General features: G+C 39.8%; 1 protein-coding gene across 3 annotated transcripts in view; it reads left to right on the top strand.

The window, feature by feature from the left end:
• Window positions 1–1,005: 1,005 nt before the first annotated feature.
• itpr2 (inositol 1,4,5-trisphosphate receptor, type 2) overlaps window positions 1,006–18,792 on the top strand; it is a 62,519-nt gene continuing 44,732 nt past the window's right edge. For 2 of the 3 annotated variants that reach the window (XM_007545529.2, XM_016668048.1), the window contains exons 1-20: window positions 1,006–1,830; window positions 6,020–6,090; window positions 6,269–6,387; window positions 7,448–7,534; window positions 8,654–8,812; window positions 9,482–9,580; window positions 9,671–9,754; window positions 9,853–9,999; window positions 10,861–10,956; window positions 11,726–11,770; window positions 13,397–13,548; window positions 14,386–14,485; window positions 14,575–14,735; window positions 14,819–14,960; window positions 15,082–15,240; window positions 16,358–16,530; window positions 16,705–16,824; window positions 17,058–17,240; window positions 18,297–18,548; window positions 18,628–18,775. In XM_007545529.2, coding sequence (XP_007545591.1) covers window positions 1,739–1,830; window positions 6,020–6,090; window positions 6,269–6,387; window positions 7,448–7,534; window positions 8,654–8,812; window positions 9,482–9,580; window positions 9,671–9,754; window positions 9,853–9,999; window positions 10,861–10,956; window positions 11,726–11,770; window positions 13,397–13,548; window positions 14,386–14,485; window positions 14,575–14,735; window positions 14,819–14,960; window positions 15,082–15,240; window positions 16,358–16,530; window positions 16,705–16,824; window positions 17,058–17,240; window positions 18,297–18,548; window positions 18,628–18,775 — 2,589 coding nt within the window. In that variant the 5' untranslated portion in view covers window positions 1,006–1,738. Of the gene's footprint in view, window positions 1,831–6,019; window positions 6,091–6,268; window positions 6,388–7,447; window positions 7,535–8,653; window positions 8,813–8,972; window positions 8,989–9,481; window positions 9,581–9,670; window positions 9,755–9,852; window positions 10,000–10,860; window positions 10,957–11,725; window positions 11,771–13,396; window positions 13,549–14,385; window positions 14,486–14,574; window positions 14,736–14,818; window positions 14,961–15,081; window positions 15,241–16,357; window positions 16,531–16,704; window positions 16,825–17,057; window positions 17,241–18,296; window positions 18,549–18,627; window positions 18,776–18,792 lie in introns of those variants that run through there. The other variant, XM_016668049.1, reaches the window with a different exon arrangement.

Genomic DNA, 18,792 nt, shown 5'->3' with positions numbered 1-18,792 from the left:
ACAGCTCTGATGAAGATGTTCAGGAAGCTCTGGTGGCTTTAAAGCAGCATCTCTGCTTTGTGTCATCTTCTTCCTGACAATGATCCATTGATGATCTGTGGGAATTAGGTCAGAAGAATGTGTTCAGTTAAGAACAGTAACACCATAGCTATTAACCCAAGTATTGGTAATGTGGTTCAGTGGGTTGGTGACAAGTTGATGACCTGGTGACCTGTCCAGAATTTATATCCCCACTCCTTGCCTAATAATCTCTTGAGATAGAAAAAAAGCCCTCCTGCTGCCCTGAAAGTGGATACAGAGAATGGATGGATAGGTCTCCACAAAACTCATCAGAAAATGTAAACATTCGGTGTTGTAGCATTTTCTGATGGATTCTTATTCAGACGTTTGACTTGATAAAACTATGACCAGCAGATTTGGCTGCCCAAATCATCACTGACTGCAGAAACTTCACACTAAATCTCAAGCTAATTGGTTTCTTTGCTCATCCTGAAGACATTTTCCAATTAAGAAAGCATGGATTTATTCAATCAGTGCAACATGCGTAGCCCTGATCTGTGTACACTGAGTCTTTAAATCCTCTTTTAGATGCTCTCAAGACATGAGTTATTTCTATTGTTTGTGCACCTTTATATAACATACCTTTTCCTTCCACTTAACTTTCCAATAGTTTACATGCATACCGCCGTGTGTTAGCTTCATTAGCAGTGATCTGTTGTGGCTTGCACAATGACAGGTCTGCTGGTCAGCTCACAAGTCTGCAGTTCTCCCTATTATCATATAACATTTCTAAATCAAAAATCCCTTTTTTTTAATTTAGGAGTTTCCTTAAAACTCATGTAACTGACAGAGTTTTCCTGTAAAAACACCTCTTTGTTTTTACAACGTATAAACCATATTGAGCCTAAATAACAGAAGTAAACATTTGAAATAAACTACAAATGTATTTCTGTTTAATGTGTGTTATTTTTCTTACTTGAATAAGTACAATAAAGGACCTATTTTGCTATATTCTAATTTACTGAGATGCATCTCATTCCACATCTTACTGGGGTTAGGAAGCTGCTGCACACTCACAGGATCATCCTCTAGCCACATGTTGACAAACTTCTGCAATGATCTTATCACAGTCAATGTTTTAAATGTTGTAAGACCATAGTTTTTTCTTTTTTTTTTTACTTCCCTGTGATGTCATATTGTTCTGTTTGAACATGTTTCCAACTTTCCCACTTAATTAGGGCAAAGCCAATACCTGTAGTCTACATTTAACTCAGGAATATTGCAGCACTCGCATTTCTCCTCCTCTAAAATGACACACTGTTGCATATTTACATTCATCAGGAAGTCTCCTCTGACTCAAAGACAAATAAAAAGATGTGAAACCGAAGGGAATCGGGCCCACAGCTCTGACAGCAGAAGTCTCCTCCCCCCTGAAGTAGATGTGAAGAAGAGCGTCCTGCAGGGTGAAATATACAGGAAGAAGTGGAGCAAGTCTCTTTTTAATTTACACAAGAACAGCGCGTCGCGTCGCTCGGCGGCTGTTCCTGTGCACTTTTCGCACTTTCCAAGTCGCCTCGGAGGGAAATAACTGGAGTTATGATGTTGAAAGTGGATGAAGGGGAGTGCTGTTGAACTGACGGCGGTGTAACGTGTGGGTTTCCTCAGCCGAGGAGAGCAGAGGAGTGCCTTTTGGGTCATAAATGGAAAAGCAGAGCGGAGCGGCAGCAGAGCAGTGAGAATGTCGGAGCACAAATCCAGTTTTCTTCACATCGGAGACATTGTGTCTCTCTACGCGGAAGGCTCGGTGAATGGCTTCATCAGTACTCTGGGGTATGTATGTGTCCCTCAGACGCCAGTCCTCTCTCTCTGAGGCTGTCTTCATGTGCGTTTCCCTCTTAACCTCTGACACAAGCCGCCTCTTTCTTCGCCTCACTCTGTTCGCTCTAAAGTCAAAGTTTCATGTGCGACTTGCGGCGGAGGCCTGGCAGCGCGCAAACCGCTACATCTCAGGAAATACTTAACGCAAAATGCAACAGGAATGCAAAACGGCTTGATCCCCAGGTGCACATGTGCGGGCGGTGGATTATTTTTCTTGGCTGTAGACACCAGGGTTCCAAAGAGCTACGAAAAGGAGTTTACGTGTGTTATCCGCGACAGGAGGAAGGAGAGAAACGCTTGATTGAATCGGTAATCGAAGAAGAGTTGACTGTCAATATTCTATTTTCAAGCATCTCTATGCAGTCATGTCTCACGCTTTCTAGATTACAGATGCACCAATCAGTCAGGTAGAGATTGGAATAGGCCGATTTTTTCCCTTGGTTGAGTGTGATCAGAAAATACAAACCAAGCAGAAGTTTTGTTCTTTGTTTTATTAAATGCATTCAAACTAAGAACTCCCACTCTTTTCAGTCTACCAACACAAACGCACAGCCTGCACTGAAATGCACTGCTGTGATTTTAATAAAAAGCTGTAATAAATCATGTGGTCCGTTTTCGATCAAGGCATATAATAATCCTTAGTGTGGAAAAAAAAAATCATTATGAGCAAATATTAGAACCCACAGGTCAAACCACTCACCTGTTTCACTAAGCAACAGCTCACAAAAGAGAAACTGCATTTGCAATTTACACTGGTATTGTGGGATGTTTTGGTGACCCAATTAGAGTCTATGTTGTTGTTCACCGCATTTGTGTAAAAACGATGTGTTTTTGTGTTTTTAAGTGATTCAGCTCACTTTATAGTCTCCCCATTTTGTGTAAAATCACCACATCTGGATTAGAATTAATATTTTACCTGGAGCTGAAAGATGAAATGAAGGTCAAACTCTAATGATTTAGTCTATCATCTAAAGCAATTATCACAGCTTTTGGAGACCTGTAATGAATAATAAAATAAATCTGTTATGACATAAGTTGTAGAGGGAGCAAAAATTAATAAGGGTCCTATTTGCAGTCATTCTGGTATTTACCCATCAGTAAATCTGCCAGAGATCAAATTAAGCAAATTTCCCCTTAAATGGGGATCTAAGTGTATCCAAGTGAGACCAAGAGTAAAGGAACCTGGATTCTTCAACAAGCTTCAGATTTCATGTTCATGTGCATTTCAAGATTGTGTAGTTGTTTGGAAATAGTGCCAATATACTCAAGATCGACTTTTTGGAAAAATGAAACGGCTGCCAATATGACAGTAATAACACAGAAGCTCGTTCTCTAAGCATTGTGGTCTGTTGTGAAAAAGTGAATATTTAATATCAGTTTATACATCACAGTTTCTCAGTAATACAAAATATTCAGTTTAAGTTGTTTTTAAATTCCCAAAATCAGCAAAAATGATCACCACAAATTTCTGTGTATTTTATTGAGATTTTTTTTGTGGTGGACCTAAACAAGCCAATGCATGATTGTAAAGTTGAAAGCAAATGATACATAGGCTTGAAGATTTTGTTTACAAATCTCCAATCCTTCAATCCTACAAACCTTCAAAATCTTGCAGAAGATTGTTGTTGGGGTGTGGCGTGCATTTGTATGCAGGACAGCTGGTTCAATGTGAATACTTTATAGACCTGCAGCTCCAGGTTTTTTTTTAAAGCTATTTATTTATCATCTTAGCACATCATAACTCACCTTTTTTTGTTTTTGCATTTATGCCAATAAGGTAAAATCTGGTCTAGCCCAGCCTAGAGGCCCTTCTTCACAGTTCCTCTTTTTTCAATTAAGGTATAATTTCTCACACGCGCAACAACACAAGAGTCATAAACTTAAACTAATGTGTTTTTGGTTTGCCAAACTTCCTCATGAGTTGAATACGTCAGTGTAAGGTGAAAAGCTGCGGTGCCGTCAGGTGCTCTGAGCCTCTCGGTCTGCAGAATGGTTGTGAGAGGCAGACTGTGAGGATCCAGTCTCTTCTCCCACAAACCCTGTTGGTAAATCTTTCTTCTGTATTCCTAAAATTCCTCCGGGGTGTAATGTCGCCCCAAAGCCAGTTTGTCCACATCTTCATTCACAGCTCACTTCTGCGAATGACAAGCAGATTATGCTGGTGTGGTCAGAGGAAAACATTTTGCTGAGAAGCTCCCTTATTTGCAAAGGCTTGTGATAATGCAAATTTAAGTTGGTGCAGCATTCTCCAGGGCTGTCAAATTGCACAGCTGTGATTTTTTTTTTTCCACCTCCTGTTGTTGTTAAGGTGCAGATGGGGGGTAAAAACTTGGGAATTTCTCATCAGAATTCCCTTAAATCTTAAGGTCTTGGCAGTTGTACTTGGTATTTCATTAACAGTAGAAATATCTGGTGCACGGAGCACATGAGAGCCTCTCTGAGCTGCTGCCCCCAGGAACATGATGCAACCTTCAGCTGTACAAGGCTGCCCATGCTCTTATTTGCTCAGGATCACATTAAACCTTTTGGTTTCTAACAGATAAGAACAACTTATGTGACGAAAAGCAGTCGGATAAACCTCGAGTCTATAATGTGTGGATCAGCAAATGCTTAAGTGTACACTTAACAGCTCTTCTTTTTTAGTTTTATTAATCGTTTAGAGTGAAAGTGAAATGGGCAGAATTGCTCGTTGTGTGAGAGTTGATTGCATTGCTAGGCTGACTTTATCAGCAAGCTCTAACATGCTGTACCCGTCGCTGCAACCTTTCTCGCATTTCCAGCAGTTTGGTCATTCCCCAAACGTTTTCTTGTGGTTCTGTTGAGAACATTTCAGACGAGAAACGACGTTAGGCCTGCTCACTCGCTGCGTCATCCTGGATATTTTCTGTTTTGTGGCATTGCTTCTTTGACATTAGCTATTATTATTAGCTCGTGTGTGTCCAGCCTGGTAGTCTTATCAGTAGTTCATGTTTAACTTGATTACAGAGTGTTACAGCCTGTCAAATCCGCTCCACAGAGTTACAGTTACTTGTTTATGAGCTGAGGAACTCTTTTCCTGAAGTCCTTCCTTTTTAGGCCCTTAGCACTTGATAATGCTTCCTGTTAGCCTCTATTGTCTCTCATATAGATGTGATGGTGATACGCAGCTAAAGGAAATATAATAAAGTCTGAGGACTGACGCTGATCGAGCGTCCTGACACTGAAACGGAAATGGCTCAGCTCATTTAGAGAGGGCTGCCGACTTTGAATTAGAGGAATTGTGGACTGCATTGTGTTTGTCCTGTGTAGTCTGAATGAATGGATGTGCCTGTTCGACTCAAGCTGCTTTGCACAGACGTGGTGATTAAGTACGAAGTTATGGAGACTTTTGTGTTGGAAAATAACACAAAATATGCTCTAAAATATTTTCAGGACTACTTGCAGGCGTCCTTTGATTGCGTATTGGACACTGATATTTTATCTTGAGAATGTCAATCAGTCATTAATTGAATAATAATTGACACTTTGATGTTAATTTACACTGTAAATTTTACAACATATAAAATAGGGGCACATCATAAATGACATAAATGCAGTAGGACATTACATTTCACACACAAAAAAAGTGTTTTTAAATCAGATTTTTGTTATGCATTTGTTTGTTTTTATTTATCTCCAGTGTACAATATTTGAAAGTCGAAACACCTTCTGCGTTTCAGTGATTTGCCCTTAAACAAACTTGCAGGAGGAGTGCGTGAAGTCAGGCTGCAGAGCACAGATCAAAGCTAAAGTGGCATCAGCTCCACCCAGAGACGTTCAAAATCGCTTCGGGTTCTGGAAAAGCCGCGGGCAAATGGATGTGATGGTGAACAGAGCCATCCACGCTCTTTTGTGGTTCCTGCGTTGCTTTTCAGCCTGCAGGTGGCCGCTATAGATGCCAATGAATGTCCCATTCAAATGAGTGGCTTTCAAGTAGCTTGCGATTCCACGGCATGTATTTGCATTTAACTGTGATGCCTCACTACAGTTTGCAGAGTGCAAATCTGTGTTTTCAAAGTGAGCATACTGGCAGTTGGCAGGATGACGCAGAAGTAGCCACGTGAAAGAAGCATTTAGAAATAATTGTCATGTTTCGATTCTCCGTTTTCCCTCTTCGCTGCAGGCTCGTCGATGACAGGTGCGTGGTCCAGCCCGACGCAGGAGACCTCGCCAATCCACCCAAGAAATTCAGAGGTATGTTTAGACACTGCACACAAATATGAGTTCATAGTATGTTAGTATGTGATTTAAGTATTTCAAGGATCTTTTCAGTGTCGATATGTGATTTGAGCACATTTCTGCCTTTGAGTGCAACGTTACCAAGTGAAACCACACAAGTGTGGCGCCTCTGAATTCATCTCTACCTCTGCAGATTGCCTCTTCAAGGTGTGTCCCATGAACAGGTATTCGGCTCAGAAGCAGTTCTGGAAAGCAAAACAAGGAAAACAAGGGAACAACAACACTCAAGCTGAGCTTTTTAAAAAGCTGCAGGTATAAAGTTTTTGTTTTAAGACGCAAGCAACTTTCAGATCATGTTGTCAATCCACAATCTACACCTGTGATGTAGCATGGGTAGTTTAGTTGCCAAAAATTGTTTCTGCTTGAAAATATTATTTATCAAGTAGAAACAAAATGTAGACTTCAAAGAATTACTGAAATTACTGTATTTGGTGGAAAAATACTCCACTCTCAATGTGTTCTTTTGTTTTAGTGCGAATGATGGAGTCAAATAAAAATCTAGATTAACTGTAAATGCCATGCATTTGTTTTGTTATTGATTAAGTTCAAAGAACCCTAAAATGCTTCGCATTGTTATATAAAACAATCTTTGCATAAAAACAAAATAAGGCACAGAAAACAAATTTCTAAATCACACATTTTCCCAACTCAAAGCTTTTAAAACCAAAACCAATGGCTGGGAAATAAACTGATTTTGTTGATGTAATCAAATTTTTTGTTTTTTGAGGATTCAGTTTTTGCAAAATCTGGATTTTTTTTTTTTCTTCCACCAATGAACTCCTTGGATTTCCATAGTTCAGAGTCATGTCGGCACACCTACATTAACAATTCAAAATATGGTGAAAGCTTCTTCATTACTCGCATTAAGGAGTGTTGTTGGCTAGTCTGCAGCTTTCATTTGCCAACTCTTCCTGTCTCACTTGAAAACAAGAGTCTCAAACTTAAAAAGGTGTTAAAAAGTATTTGCCCCATTCCAGATTTTTTGTTTTCCTCTTTAAATCATGCCTGAATGATTTTTTTGTTTAGAAACAAATTATCCGAACTAAAAGTAAAATGGATGCCTTTGTAACATCTAAATAAGCTAATAAATATTTAGCCACTTGCTGACAACGACTCTGCACAGAGCATTAGACTTTTACAATACGTCACAGATGAACAATATCACGCTTAACCACATCCATTCAGACATGACAGAGCTTGATATGTGAAATGTGATTTGCTCACACTTGGACTCATTAGGCACGGTAGGAAAAACTGTGACAGCAGCTTTAATCTTCTTTAACTTTAAACTTGTGATTTTTTTATCTCTCAGCACGCTGCAGAACTGGAGCAGAAGCAGAACGAGACGGAGAACAAGAAACTCCTCGGCGATATTGTCAAGTACAGTAGTGTCATCCAGGTAGAGCCGATCTCTTCAGCACATGGCTTTGTTTGTCTTCTTTGTTTACTGAGGATTTTGCTGCCGTCAATCATGCGTTGAAACCTCAGACAGGTTGTAAATACAAGTGCTATTGCTTTCTTTGACTGATTGTTAACCATGAAAGTGTAAAGCCGCAGTTTGTTGAGGAAATATTTGAACAGAATTTTTCAGCTGTTGACTGAACCGTATTTAGATTGCTGGAAAGGTTTGAGCTCTTTTGAATATTTGAAAACCATCTTTATCAAATTACAGTATAAATTAAGAAACTTTCTTTTTTTTTTTTTGAAGCAAAGATGGTGAAAATATTTCAAAAGCTAAATCTGTCCGCTGAACTTATTTAGTGATGATTCAGGAATGTCTAAATGCCAAGATTTGTGAAATGGTTTAAGAAATGTACGTGAAAAAGTCTTTTATAAATTCTCAAGTTTAACTCAAAAATATACATTGTAGACTATTAAAGCACTAATATTAATGTGATAAGAATATTAATCTAAATAAGCATATATATATATATACACAAATAAATTAGTTGTATACTAAACTATATTTATATATAAATTGGGAGATTATTACATAATTCATAGGATTAGGAATCAATTATGTTCAACAACATAATGAAATGTGATCTAATGTATGTTGTCAAGAATTACAACATAATTCTTGACAACATAACATATAATTCTTGAGTTATATCAAACTCAGTTTGATATAACTGAGTTATATCAAACTCAGTTCTATTTATTAATAATTGAATCAAGGTAAAGAGATGCTACTAATTCTCCCTGATGAATTATTGGGTATAAATTAATGGGGGCAGTGGATGCAAATGTTTCCCAACAGAACATCCAAGTTCTCGTCTGCGGTTCCGTTTCCTTACACTGAATTAGTTTATTCAGTAAACTAATTAAACAACCCATTTGAACAAAATTTGAACAAGAAAATTTAAACCATTTTGATCAAAACTGGTTTACTGCTATAAAACTAGTTGCAAAATTTAGAAGCGTCTAAATGTGAAACAAATCCAATTTGGAGGAGTCGGTTTAAATAATTACTATGCTTTCCTTGAAGGTTCTAACCAGCGTAAATGTTTCGTTCCAGCTCCTCCACATCAAAAGTAATAAGTACCTGACGGTGAACAAACGCCTGCCCGCGCTGCTTGAGAAAAACGCCATGCGGGTTTCTTTGGACCCAGCTGGAAACGAGGGCTCCTGGTTCTACATCCAGCCCTTCTGGAAGCTTCGCAGCGAAGGAGACAATGTAGGTTTCTCTGGTTTTTGCTCACCTCATGGTGGTTCTGTAACCAAAAGAAAAAAAATCAACAACAACTTATCATTTCTCTCTGTCGTCAGTGGACTGTCAGTTCGTTGTGCGTCTCCAGTAACATTTCTGAATTTTATTCTTCCCTTCTGGCTTTTAGCATCCTATGATTGAAGGTATTGCCCCTGCTTTTGCATGGTTTTTGAGCATTAATCACAGAGTAAAATGGGAAAGCATGGATGAAGAAACAATGAGACTTTCTCCTGCATTGCACAGAAAAGTTTCGGCTACTGTTTCCAGCAGCCGCAGGTTGCCTGTGTGTTTCTGCAAAGGTGTCTGACCTTAAGGTTGCAACTTGTGCTGAATCACAGAGCATGTTATCTGGAAGTAATGATGCAGTTGCATACCATTTTTCTCTTTAGAAGATAGATCCATATCTTGGCCACTGTTATGAATGCAGTTTTTTTTGTTTTTTTTTCTCTGAGCATCCCAGCCACTCATCCACATGAAGCCGAGCATGTTGTGTTAGCACCCCTATAGGGAAAGAAAAAAAAACAAATGTTTGCATGGGTCCACTCTTCTTTTCTGTTTGTTTTTATCTAAGAACTCCTTAAAAAGTCCAGATCCATGTCTCTTGCCTGCATTTGACTGTGTCCAATTTGTATTGAGGTGGTGGTTGGAGACAAGGTGGTGCTGATGCCAGTGAATGCTGGACAGCCGCTTCATGCCAGCAACATCGAGCTTTTAGACAATCGTGGCTGCAAAGAGGTGGGACTGAATCACCTGCAAGAGAATCATACCAGGATGTTGCATTTATTATTTCAATCCATCTTCAATGCTTATTTTTCACTGCTGCAGGTGAATGCCCTCAACTGTAACACCAGCTGGAAAGTGACCTTGTTCATGAAGTTCAGTGACTACAGGGAAGACGTTTTGAAGGGGGTATGTTGACTTGTCGCTGTTTGAATTTCACCGCGTTTTGACCGAAATGCAGTGCTGCTTTGTGGGCGGTGGTCTCAGCATTTGCTATCTTGCAACAGGGAGATGTGGTGAGGCTTTTCCATGCTGAGCAGGAGAAGTTCCTGACTGGGGACGAGTACAAGAAGCAGCAGCATGTCTTTCTCAGGACCACCCTGCGGCAGTCGGCCACCTCGGCCACCAGCTCCAAGGCTCTCTGGGAGATTGAGGTAAAGCACAAAATGGCACAATAGTCTTATTTTGATAGTTTAAAAGTGGAAAACAACTGAAACTGTTACAAAATAAGAAGGACACCAAAGTATATTTCATCAACACACACACACACACACACCCACACACACACACACGCACACACCCACACACACACACACACACACACTGAGTGATACAAATGAGGTTTTAAAAATATAATACTTCTTATTCTGATGCTATTGCAATTAAAAATGCTTCACTTTTTCTCACATTTGAAACAGGTTGTCGGTGTTGTTGCTTTGTTAATGTTGCTTCCTATAGTGTTTTTGTTATCTCTCTAGGTAAGGATCACAGCAACCAGATGAAAAACTGAAAACATATTTTTATTACAAGCACCATCAGAATGACCGTGTTTGGATAAATGGATAAATTTAACTTTAGGCTGAAATTGTCCCTTTCATGCCTCAACTCTACAGCTCCTTTACTATGTGCTGTTTTTTTTTTTTTTTTTTACTGGGTTCCATGTTTCACTTTATCAGTAGGCACATATTTGAAGTTCCTGTTATTGCACCACTGTTTGTACCAGGATGTACTTAAGTTACCATATCAGTGGCTGAAATGCCATCGTGCAGAACAATGACAGAGCCACATTTCTGTCCCACAGTGATAGGTGAAGTGACGTTTACCAAGCGCTTGAAAATAAAAATAAAAAAAAGACCTTTTGTTTTTCTTATGGATTCAATTATAGTTTAACATGAAGCACTTCATTCAGCAGAATTTTGCAAAAAAAAAAAAAAAGATATACCTCCCTGAAGGGTTTCTGTAAAAATGATGACTCCACACACTTCATTTTTCCCTGTTTGGTGTGTTTGTGGTAGGTTGTGCACTATGACCCCTGTAGGGGTGGAGCGGGTCAGTGGAACAGTCTCTTCCGCTTCAAACACCTGGCCACTGGGAATTACCTGGCTGCAGAGGTGAGTCCGAATCAGTTTCTGTTTTCACCTGAAAATTTCATCACGCTGAGCAAATTACAAAAAGCAGGGTATTTTTTACAAAAAAAGGTTTATTTACATAAGAGGTTCTATTTAAAAAGTGAAACTCCTGTTACAGATTTATTGATCAGTGATTATAGTTCAAGCATTTACTTCTGTTATTTTTGATGAGTATGGCTTGAGCTGTTGCTTGGTGATCTACTGTTTTCTTTTTGGATGTATGCATATTTTGCTTACAGTTCCAGCAGATTATCACTGGTGATTTTGAAAAAAAAAAATCCCCTGACTTGAAACCTATAAAAACTCTGTAATCCATCATCAAGATGAGAGACATCAGCAAACCACAGGCTGATTTCCTACACGCCATGCTACAGCGTGGCGTGCAGCATCACTGCATTAACTCTCGCAAAATGTCTTTATACTCTAATTTTGTAAGAAATTAAAGTTTGGGTTTTCTTAAGCTGTAAGCCATAATCATCAAAATGATCCTTTTGTGTTTAATAAACCTGTTTTGCAGAAACTTCACCTTTTAACTGAATAACTGCAATAAATGAACTTTTTGATATTTTAAATTCCTTTTGTTGCAAGGATATACACTTGACTTAGTTAAAAGATGTTGGGTTACATGCTGTAGGTGGCAGTATTCCCATTGTTTTCTCTGATATCATCTGTTCCTAGGTGCTGTTTTTTTTTTATGACAGTAAGGTTGTTGCCAGAACTATCTGACTCTGATTGCTTAATTTCTCTGTAGATGAACCCTGAATTCAAAAACGGTACGGCAGAATCCCAAAGAGAGGTGAGTCGCTAACATAAACAGGTTTCAAAGCATGTGACCTTACAGGCATCTTATTATGAATCACTTGTAGATAATCCACCCTTATATGCACATTTTTATGGTTGGTGATATTAACTGTCCCTAATTTCCCAGTGTGTCTGAAGCTGAACGCTGATGTAATTATTAGATTTCCAGTTCTGGTAACAATTACCACAGCAGCTTCAGAAGTCAAGGCGGCTCTCCGTCTCCTGTTATTATGCAATATCACTTGTTAAGTTCTCACTCGGCTCACCCTGCAGATTTCTACACACACACACACAAACATGCGCACACACACTCAGAAACAAACTCTGCCGAACTCTGGATCTGCATCCAGACATTTCTCTCGGCTCGTAGCGGCTTGCCACATTTGTATTCTGCCGAGGTAAAAACGCACACAAACACAAACCCTCAGCCCTCGCACACTTTCTTATGCACATGCTGGATTTCAAACTCACAGGGGGCTTCTTACATAACGTCTGGGTTGTGGGGGTGCCCAGCAAGCAGAGAGGATGGGAGTGGGGGGGTGGGGGGGGGGAGAAGGCAGACGTGCTGTCTGCTCTGCTTCACTCGCTTGTGCTAAACTGGTTGGGTGAGTCACCAGCAGAGGGAGGGGGTGGGAGGACAGAGAAGCCGAGGCGTGGAGCCAGCTCTGGGGAGCTTCCCATTGACATGCAGAGAACAGTGGGAGAAGTTAACCCTTACCGTCGTCTGCTGCATCTGAAGCCGCCCAGGAAAGTCGTGGCTGTGTGTCTGCTCGACTGTGTGATTCGATGCATCATTAGTGTGGGATTCAGCCAACTGTACTATGGCTCGTGTCCATCTGTTTTCAGTCAGTCAGCGGTAATTATCGGTATTTGTCAACATTTGAGCTGATTTGTCAAAATTTAAACCTGGAGAGGGAAGCCAGGTTGACGAGGAGGGAATCTGTGCTCGGCTTTAAACAAATTTATTACTCAGTTTTTTTTTTTTAAGGTGGACTAAATTTTTGATGAGTAAATTAAATAAAACCGGTGTCCTTGAAGGTTTTTGAATCATACGCGATTCTAACTATACAATCATAAAAACACTGGAGCATTGTTTACCTTTACCTCTGAATCTGTTTTCTGCTTTAGTCTAATTTGCAGAGGTAGAAGAGTTTAATGTGGAGGATTTTTGGTCAGCTTTTTTAAAAATCTTAATAGTTCTGGAAAACATTTGAATTACTGTCATTGATATTTACTATCTGAATCCATCCATCTGTTCATCTTCTGATTATTCCATCCCATTCCACCTTTATTTATCAAGCACTTGAAAAACAACCCAGTAGGCAAAAGTGCTACTTTGCCTGGGGAGGAGAAAGCAGATTCCTCTGTCCTTATATAAAGTAGGAATGTCTGACCAATCCTACCGTCGCAACAAGATGTCCAAAATCCTCTGCCTAAGGCGGAGAGTAACGTCAAACCAGCAGAATCCACCTTTAATGCCTTAAATGTTGTACAGTTAAAACAAGTCATTAATATCCCAGCTGTTGTCCTAAAATGAGCTCTGTGAATTGCAGTTTGGTATCATGAGATGAAGGTAGAGATGATAAATAGTGATCATTTCAACCTTTTGCGTTTAATGCAGAATGAGACGGATGCCGGCTTCTCCAAGAGGAAGAACCAAGCCTCAGAGAGGATCGCCTTCACTCTGGTTTCTGTTCCCCATGGGAACGACATTGCATCTCTGTTTGAGCTGGATGCCACCACCCTGCAGCGGGCGGACTGCCTGGTGCCCAGGTCAGTCTCTCACCAGTTATCCACACTCTGTAGCCTGTTCATTTTCACAGACAAGTGACCTGGAGTGATGCACGTCTGCAGGTGTTAATGTTGTGGGTTGACTCATCATTTCCAGGTGTTTCAGTCCTGAAACTGCTGAATTATGCAGTTATCTAAGTTTGTCATAATTGATTGAATCCAAGATCCTGTTTTTAATTCTAACTGTTTTAAAAATGAAATTTGACCCATTTCACTTTAAGGCTCCAGTGGAATATTGAAAAGTCTGGAAATTAATTTGATAATTTGCACTGTTTTTTTTAAAACTACGTTTTAAAAAAACGTAGTTTTTTTTAAAACTACGTTTTAAAAAAACGTAGTTTAAAACAGAAGTTTTAAACTTCTGTTTAAAACAGAAGTTTTAAAACACTTCTGTTTTAAAAACATAAATAAATCTATAAATCTGTTTTTCTATACTGCACTAATATAATGAATATATCCTGTTTTGTCATTTATATTCAATACACAAGCACATTATGCACATTTTTAAAAAGTTCTCCTACTCCTTCGCATATCCTTTGAATTGTGGAGGAAAAAAAAGAGTGGTCTTTTTTTTTTGGTATTTAATATATTTGCAACTTTTATCTTCAACAATAAGTCAAAGCTTGAATGTTTTTGTCCAAACCCAACCGTAGCATCACATTTCATAATTTATATAACAAACTATCTTCTTTCTTAATTGCTTGTGTCTCTAACAGTTTGGAGTTTTCAGAAGGACAAAGCATAAAAATCCTGTTTATTTGTTCAGATGTGCGGTTTTTAATACATAGTGACATCAGATCTGTGTTAAACTTTCACCAGAAACTCCTATGTGAGACTTCGGCACCTGTGCACAAACACCTGGGTGACGAGTACAAATATCGCCATAGATACAGAGGAGGAGCGTCCGGTTATGCTCAAGGTTTGCATAATACTGCTGCACACACAGACCTACATACGAGTCAAATATAGAGTATTTTACATGTTTTTTTTTGTTTTTTTTTTTGGTAGATTGGTACCTGTTCCACGAAGGAGGACAAAGAGGCGTTTGCCATTGTATCCGTTCCTTTATCTGAGGTCAGAGATTTGGACTTTGCAAACGATGCCAACCAGGTCCTGGAGTCCACTGTGAGGAAGCTTAAGTTTGCCAACATTACTCAGAACGAGAGGAGGTACAGACAGCGAAATGAAATGATGCGGCTTACAACCGGAGGTGCTGGTTCATTTTGAACTTTAAGCTGGACTTTTCCTTCAGGTTTGTGACGACGCTTCTGGAGGACCTGATTTTCTTTGTGTGCGTGGTGCCAAACAACGGGCAGGATGTTCTCTCTGTGGTCACCTCCACGCCCAACCGCGAGAGGCAAAAACTCATGAGGGAGCAGAACATCCTTTCCCAGGTCAGCACAAATGCACTGGTTGAATGAGTTTTGTGTGTAAATGTATTAGTAAATTATTACATTTGGGCCTCAAGATGTTAAAATGAGAATAAATTTTGTCCTTGATGTTTTTTTCCGGCAGATTTTTGGCATTCTGACAGCTCCGTTCAAAGACAATGGCGACGGTCCAATGTTGAGGTTGGAGGAACTGGGAGATCAGCGCTACTCTCCCTTCAAATACATGTTTAGACTCTGCTACAGAGTGCTGCGACACTCGCAGCAGGACTATCGTAAGAATCAGGTATAAAATGAGCCTTGGTATATGGTTGTAGTACGAACTCGTGTAATTATATGAGATGGTTGAAAAATGAAGTGTGTTACTGTAGAAAATAAGTATGCAGAAAGCAAGCTTTTTACTACCCAACATACACTATGCAGCAGTATTATTTTTTTTTTTAAGTTGTTTTAGTTTAGTTTAAATCTGTATTTAGTTTGTTTGTGTTTTTGTTGTGAAATTATATACCTAGCTGTAGAGGAGTGTGTTCCTCATGGGATTTAGAGCCACTTTATCACTGGACGGGTAAAAGAAATTTAACCCCCCCCTTTCTGTTTGTCCTTTAAATTTTCAATCACATAACATTCAATATGTACTGAGCAGTAAGGCAGGAGTATATTTGACTTTAATGCCACTGTTGAAAATTGTAATATTCATTATTCTTCTCATTTTTGCATTTACATTTTAAATGCTACAACCTTTGCTCATCATTGTTCAAAATCTTCATCTTTCTCTCTTTAAATTGTTAAAACAGTGCCAAAACAGTGCATGTATTTACATACATATTTAACTTCTCTCCTGTGTGTCACATTGCAACATTATGCTCTGTTGTGAGGTGGCCTTTTAGCATGTAACTCTGTCAGCTTTCCTGCTTAAACTGAAATTTTAAGCAGCAAAATGTTACTTTTTGCTTAGTCAGATTGGATAGAGATCATGGGGCAGAATACATATCTTTGCCACATTTTTCTGATTTTATTTGTTTGCTATGCAAAATGGAAAAGCATAAATGCTTTATTTACTAATTTGTTTTGGTTTATCATTTCAAATCCCAGAGAAATGCATTGCAATGTGATAAATGTTCAAATCCACGTGGCCTATAAATTTTTTCAGTCGTTCTTGGCGTCATTCCTGACATTTTACAAGGTGCATTATTAATCAGTTATTTGCAGAAGTAGCCATTTAATGAACTTTTCATCATGATGAGAACAACCTCCCACTGTTACCTTCACATTTCTCAAACTCTTTTATAAATTAAGGTGGCTGAAGTGGTTTTTAGTCGAGCTGCATTGCTTTTTTGCACCTATAAAATGATGTACCATACATAAGAATTGATTCTTAATGTGTAATTTCTTCTACCTCGCAGGAATATATAGCCACAAAGTTTCCCATCATGCAGTCTCAGATGGGGTATGAGATCCTGGCTGAGGACACAATCACTGCGCTGCTGCACAACAACCGCAAGTTGTTGGAAAAACACATCACAGCCAGAGAGATCGAGACCTTTGTCAGCCTGCTACGGCGAAATCGAGAGCCGAGGTGAGACACGGACACCTCTCACAAAGCAAGTGGTCCAGTTTCAACAAGATTCAGAGATTTGGTGTAGTAGCGCCTAGACGATGCATACTGTGTCTTGGTTAACTTCCTGTCATCTAGTTGGTCCTTATCTGTTATTCTGGTTGATATTATCCATTCTTTGATCTACTCTGTCAGGTTCCTGGATTATCTGTCTGATCTCTGTGCGTCCAACAAGACGGCCATCCCCGTCACGCAGGAACTTATCATAAAATTTATGATAAATCCCGCCAACGCAGACATCCTTATTCAGACCAAGTGAGTCGAACCCTCAGATGCCTGTTTTAACTATCTTGCCTTATTTCACATATTACATTTTTGAACATATTTAAACATGCGCACAGTCTCCTCAGTCTGTGTGAACTTTCTTGCAGTGCTATGTCTGCTTTGAAATGAAGATTTTTTCCTGCAGCAGTCCTATATAAGTACTGCTACGTTTGTCCAGTGCTTCATTTTACATGTGCTTTCCTTCTACCCCCACTCTCCACTAGGCTAATCTCAAACTCGGAAAACTCCATGGACTCCTCCTTGTCCCCAGATGATGGGGACGAAGAGGAGGTTTGGCTCTACTGGATCGACATCCACAAAGAGCCTCATGGCAAATCCATCCGCCACCTGGCCCAGGATGCTAAGAACAACCATAAAATCGATGCAGACCTCCTTACCTACTACAGGTAATGGGTGTAATTCAGTGACTCTCAAAAAAAAGTGAGGCATGTCCTGAGGGGGCACATTCACATTTCCAGCCGATCAGTTGGTTGTTAAACCGAATATTAAATAAGCCGGTCACATGGTGACAGCTAAATCCATTTAAGCATCTTAGAGAATGTGATGTAAACTTTCCGACGTTCAAATTGAGCCCCAGAATGGGGAAGAAAAGAGGTGCAAGTGACGTTGAGATTGTAAAGGTTGTCTGTGTCAGAATGGTTGGTCTGAATATTCCAGAAACTCCTGCACTCCTGGGATTTTCTCTCATAATCATCTTAAAGGTTTACAGAGGGTGCTAACAGTTGTGTGGACAGGTATCGCCAAAGTTGGATTATAACAGATTGGAAATACTTTACCTGTTTTGATTAGTCTAAATTTTCAGCTGCTGCAGAGGGTCAGACTTTTTTTCCTAAACGCCATGGAAGCTTTAAATTAATCAATTTAAACGTTTAATGCCCTACATGACCAATTGAAACCAAACGCGTACATTCACACGCTACTGGATTGTAGCAGCAGCTGACCTGGGTCAGGCTGACAGAAGCGAGGCTGCAGGTTCCTCTGACCAACGCCAGCAGGCAATACAAGGGAAGTCTCTTACCCAGGGACAAAAACGACAGGGATAGCGCACTGGGAATTGAACCAGCGGTCCTTTGGAAACAACTGAGCATTGATTGAACCCCACAGGCTACCTGAGTAACGTTTCTGATCATGTTTGTGTCACTGCAGTGTAAGACGCAAAGCCCACACTTTGAGTCATGCAGAGTTCAAAAGGGGTTCATCACAATATTAGCAAGATTTGATTTGCTTCCACACTAAACACTTAGCGTGTTGGCGCTTCCACAACAGCAGCACAAGGTGCAACAGGGCACAAAAGTTTAAACGTATCAACTTTAATAAATATAGATGTATTTAAATTTGATCCCAAAAAAGTGTAAGAGCCACCGACTAAATCCTGCACTGACACTGAAATCAACACTTGAACGTTAAAATGTTTCCCCCGTCTCCCCTCTCGTCCTCTGCAGGTGTCAGCTGAACTTGTTTGCCAAAATGTGCCTGGATCGCCAGTATTTGGCCATCAACCAGATCAACGACAAACTACCTGTGGATCTGATCCTGCGCTGCATGTTTGACGACTGCCTGCCCTACAACCTCAGAGCGTCCTTCTGTCGCCTGATGCTGCACATGCATGTGGACTGCGAACCACAGGAGGCTGTGGTTCCGGTGCGCTATGCCCGTCTCTGGACGGAAATCCCTTCCAAGATCTCCATCAAAGAGTGAGCATCTGCACTTTGGCCGACTCGTCTTATTTTTTTTTAGGCGAATTCTCACCTGTTTGATTTATTTGTTGCACAGGTTCAAGTATGAGTCAACAGTCGACTCAAGGGAGGAGATGAAGAAGAAATTTAAAAGCACCATGGAATTTGTTGATGATTATCTTAAAGATGTGTTCAACCAGCGTTACCCGTTTGGGGACAAAGAAAAGAATGAACTCACACTAGAGGTAAATGTACTTTCTAG

This window comes from Poecilia formosa, unplaced genomic scaffold, assembly GCF_000485575.1.
Source record: "Poecilia formosa unplaced genomic scaffold, Poecilia_formosa-5.1.2 Scaffold13, whole genome shotgun sequence".
Taxonomy (NCBI): Eukaryota; Metazoa; Chordata; class Actinopteri; order Cyprinodontiformes; family Poeciliidae; genus Poecilia; species Poecilia formosa.
This window is presented reverse-complemented; position numbering and strand designations above follow the sequence as displayed.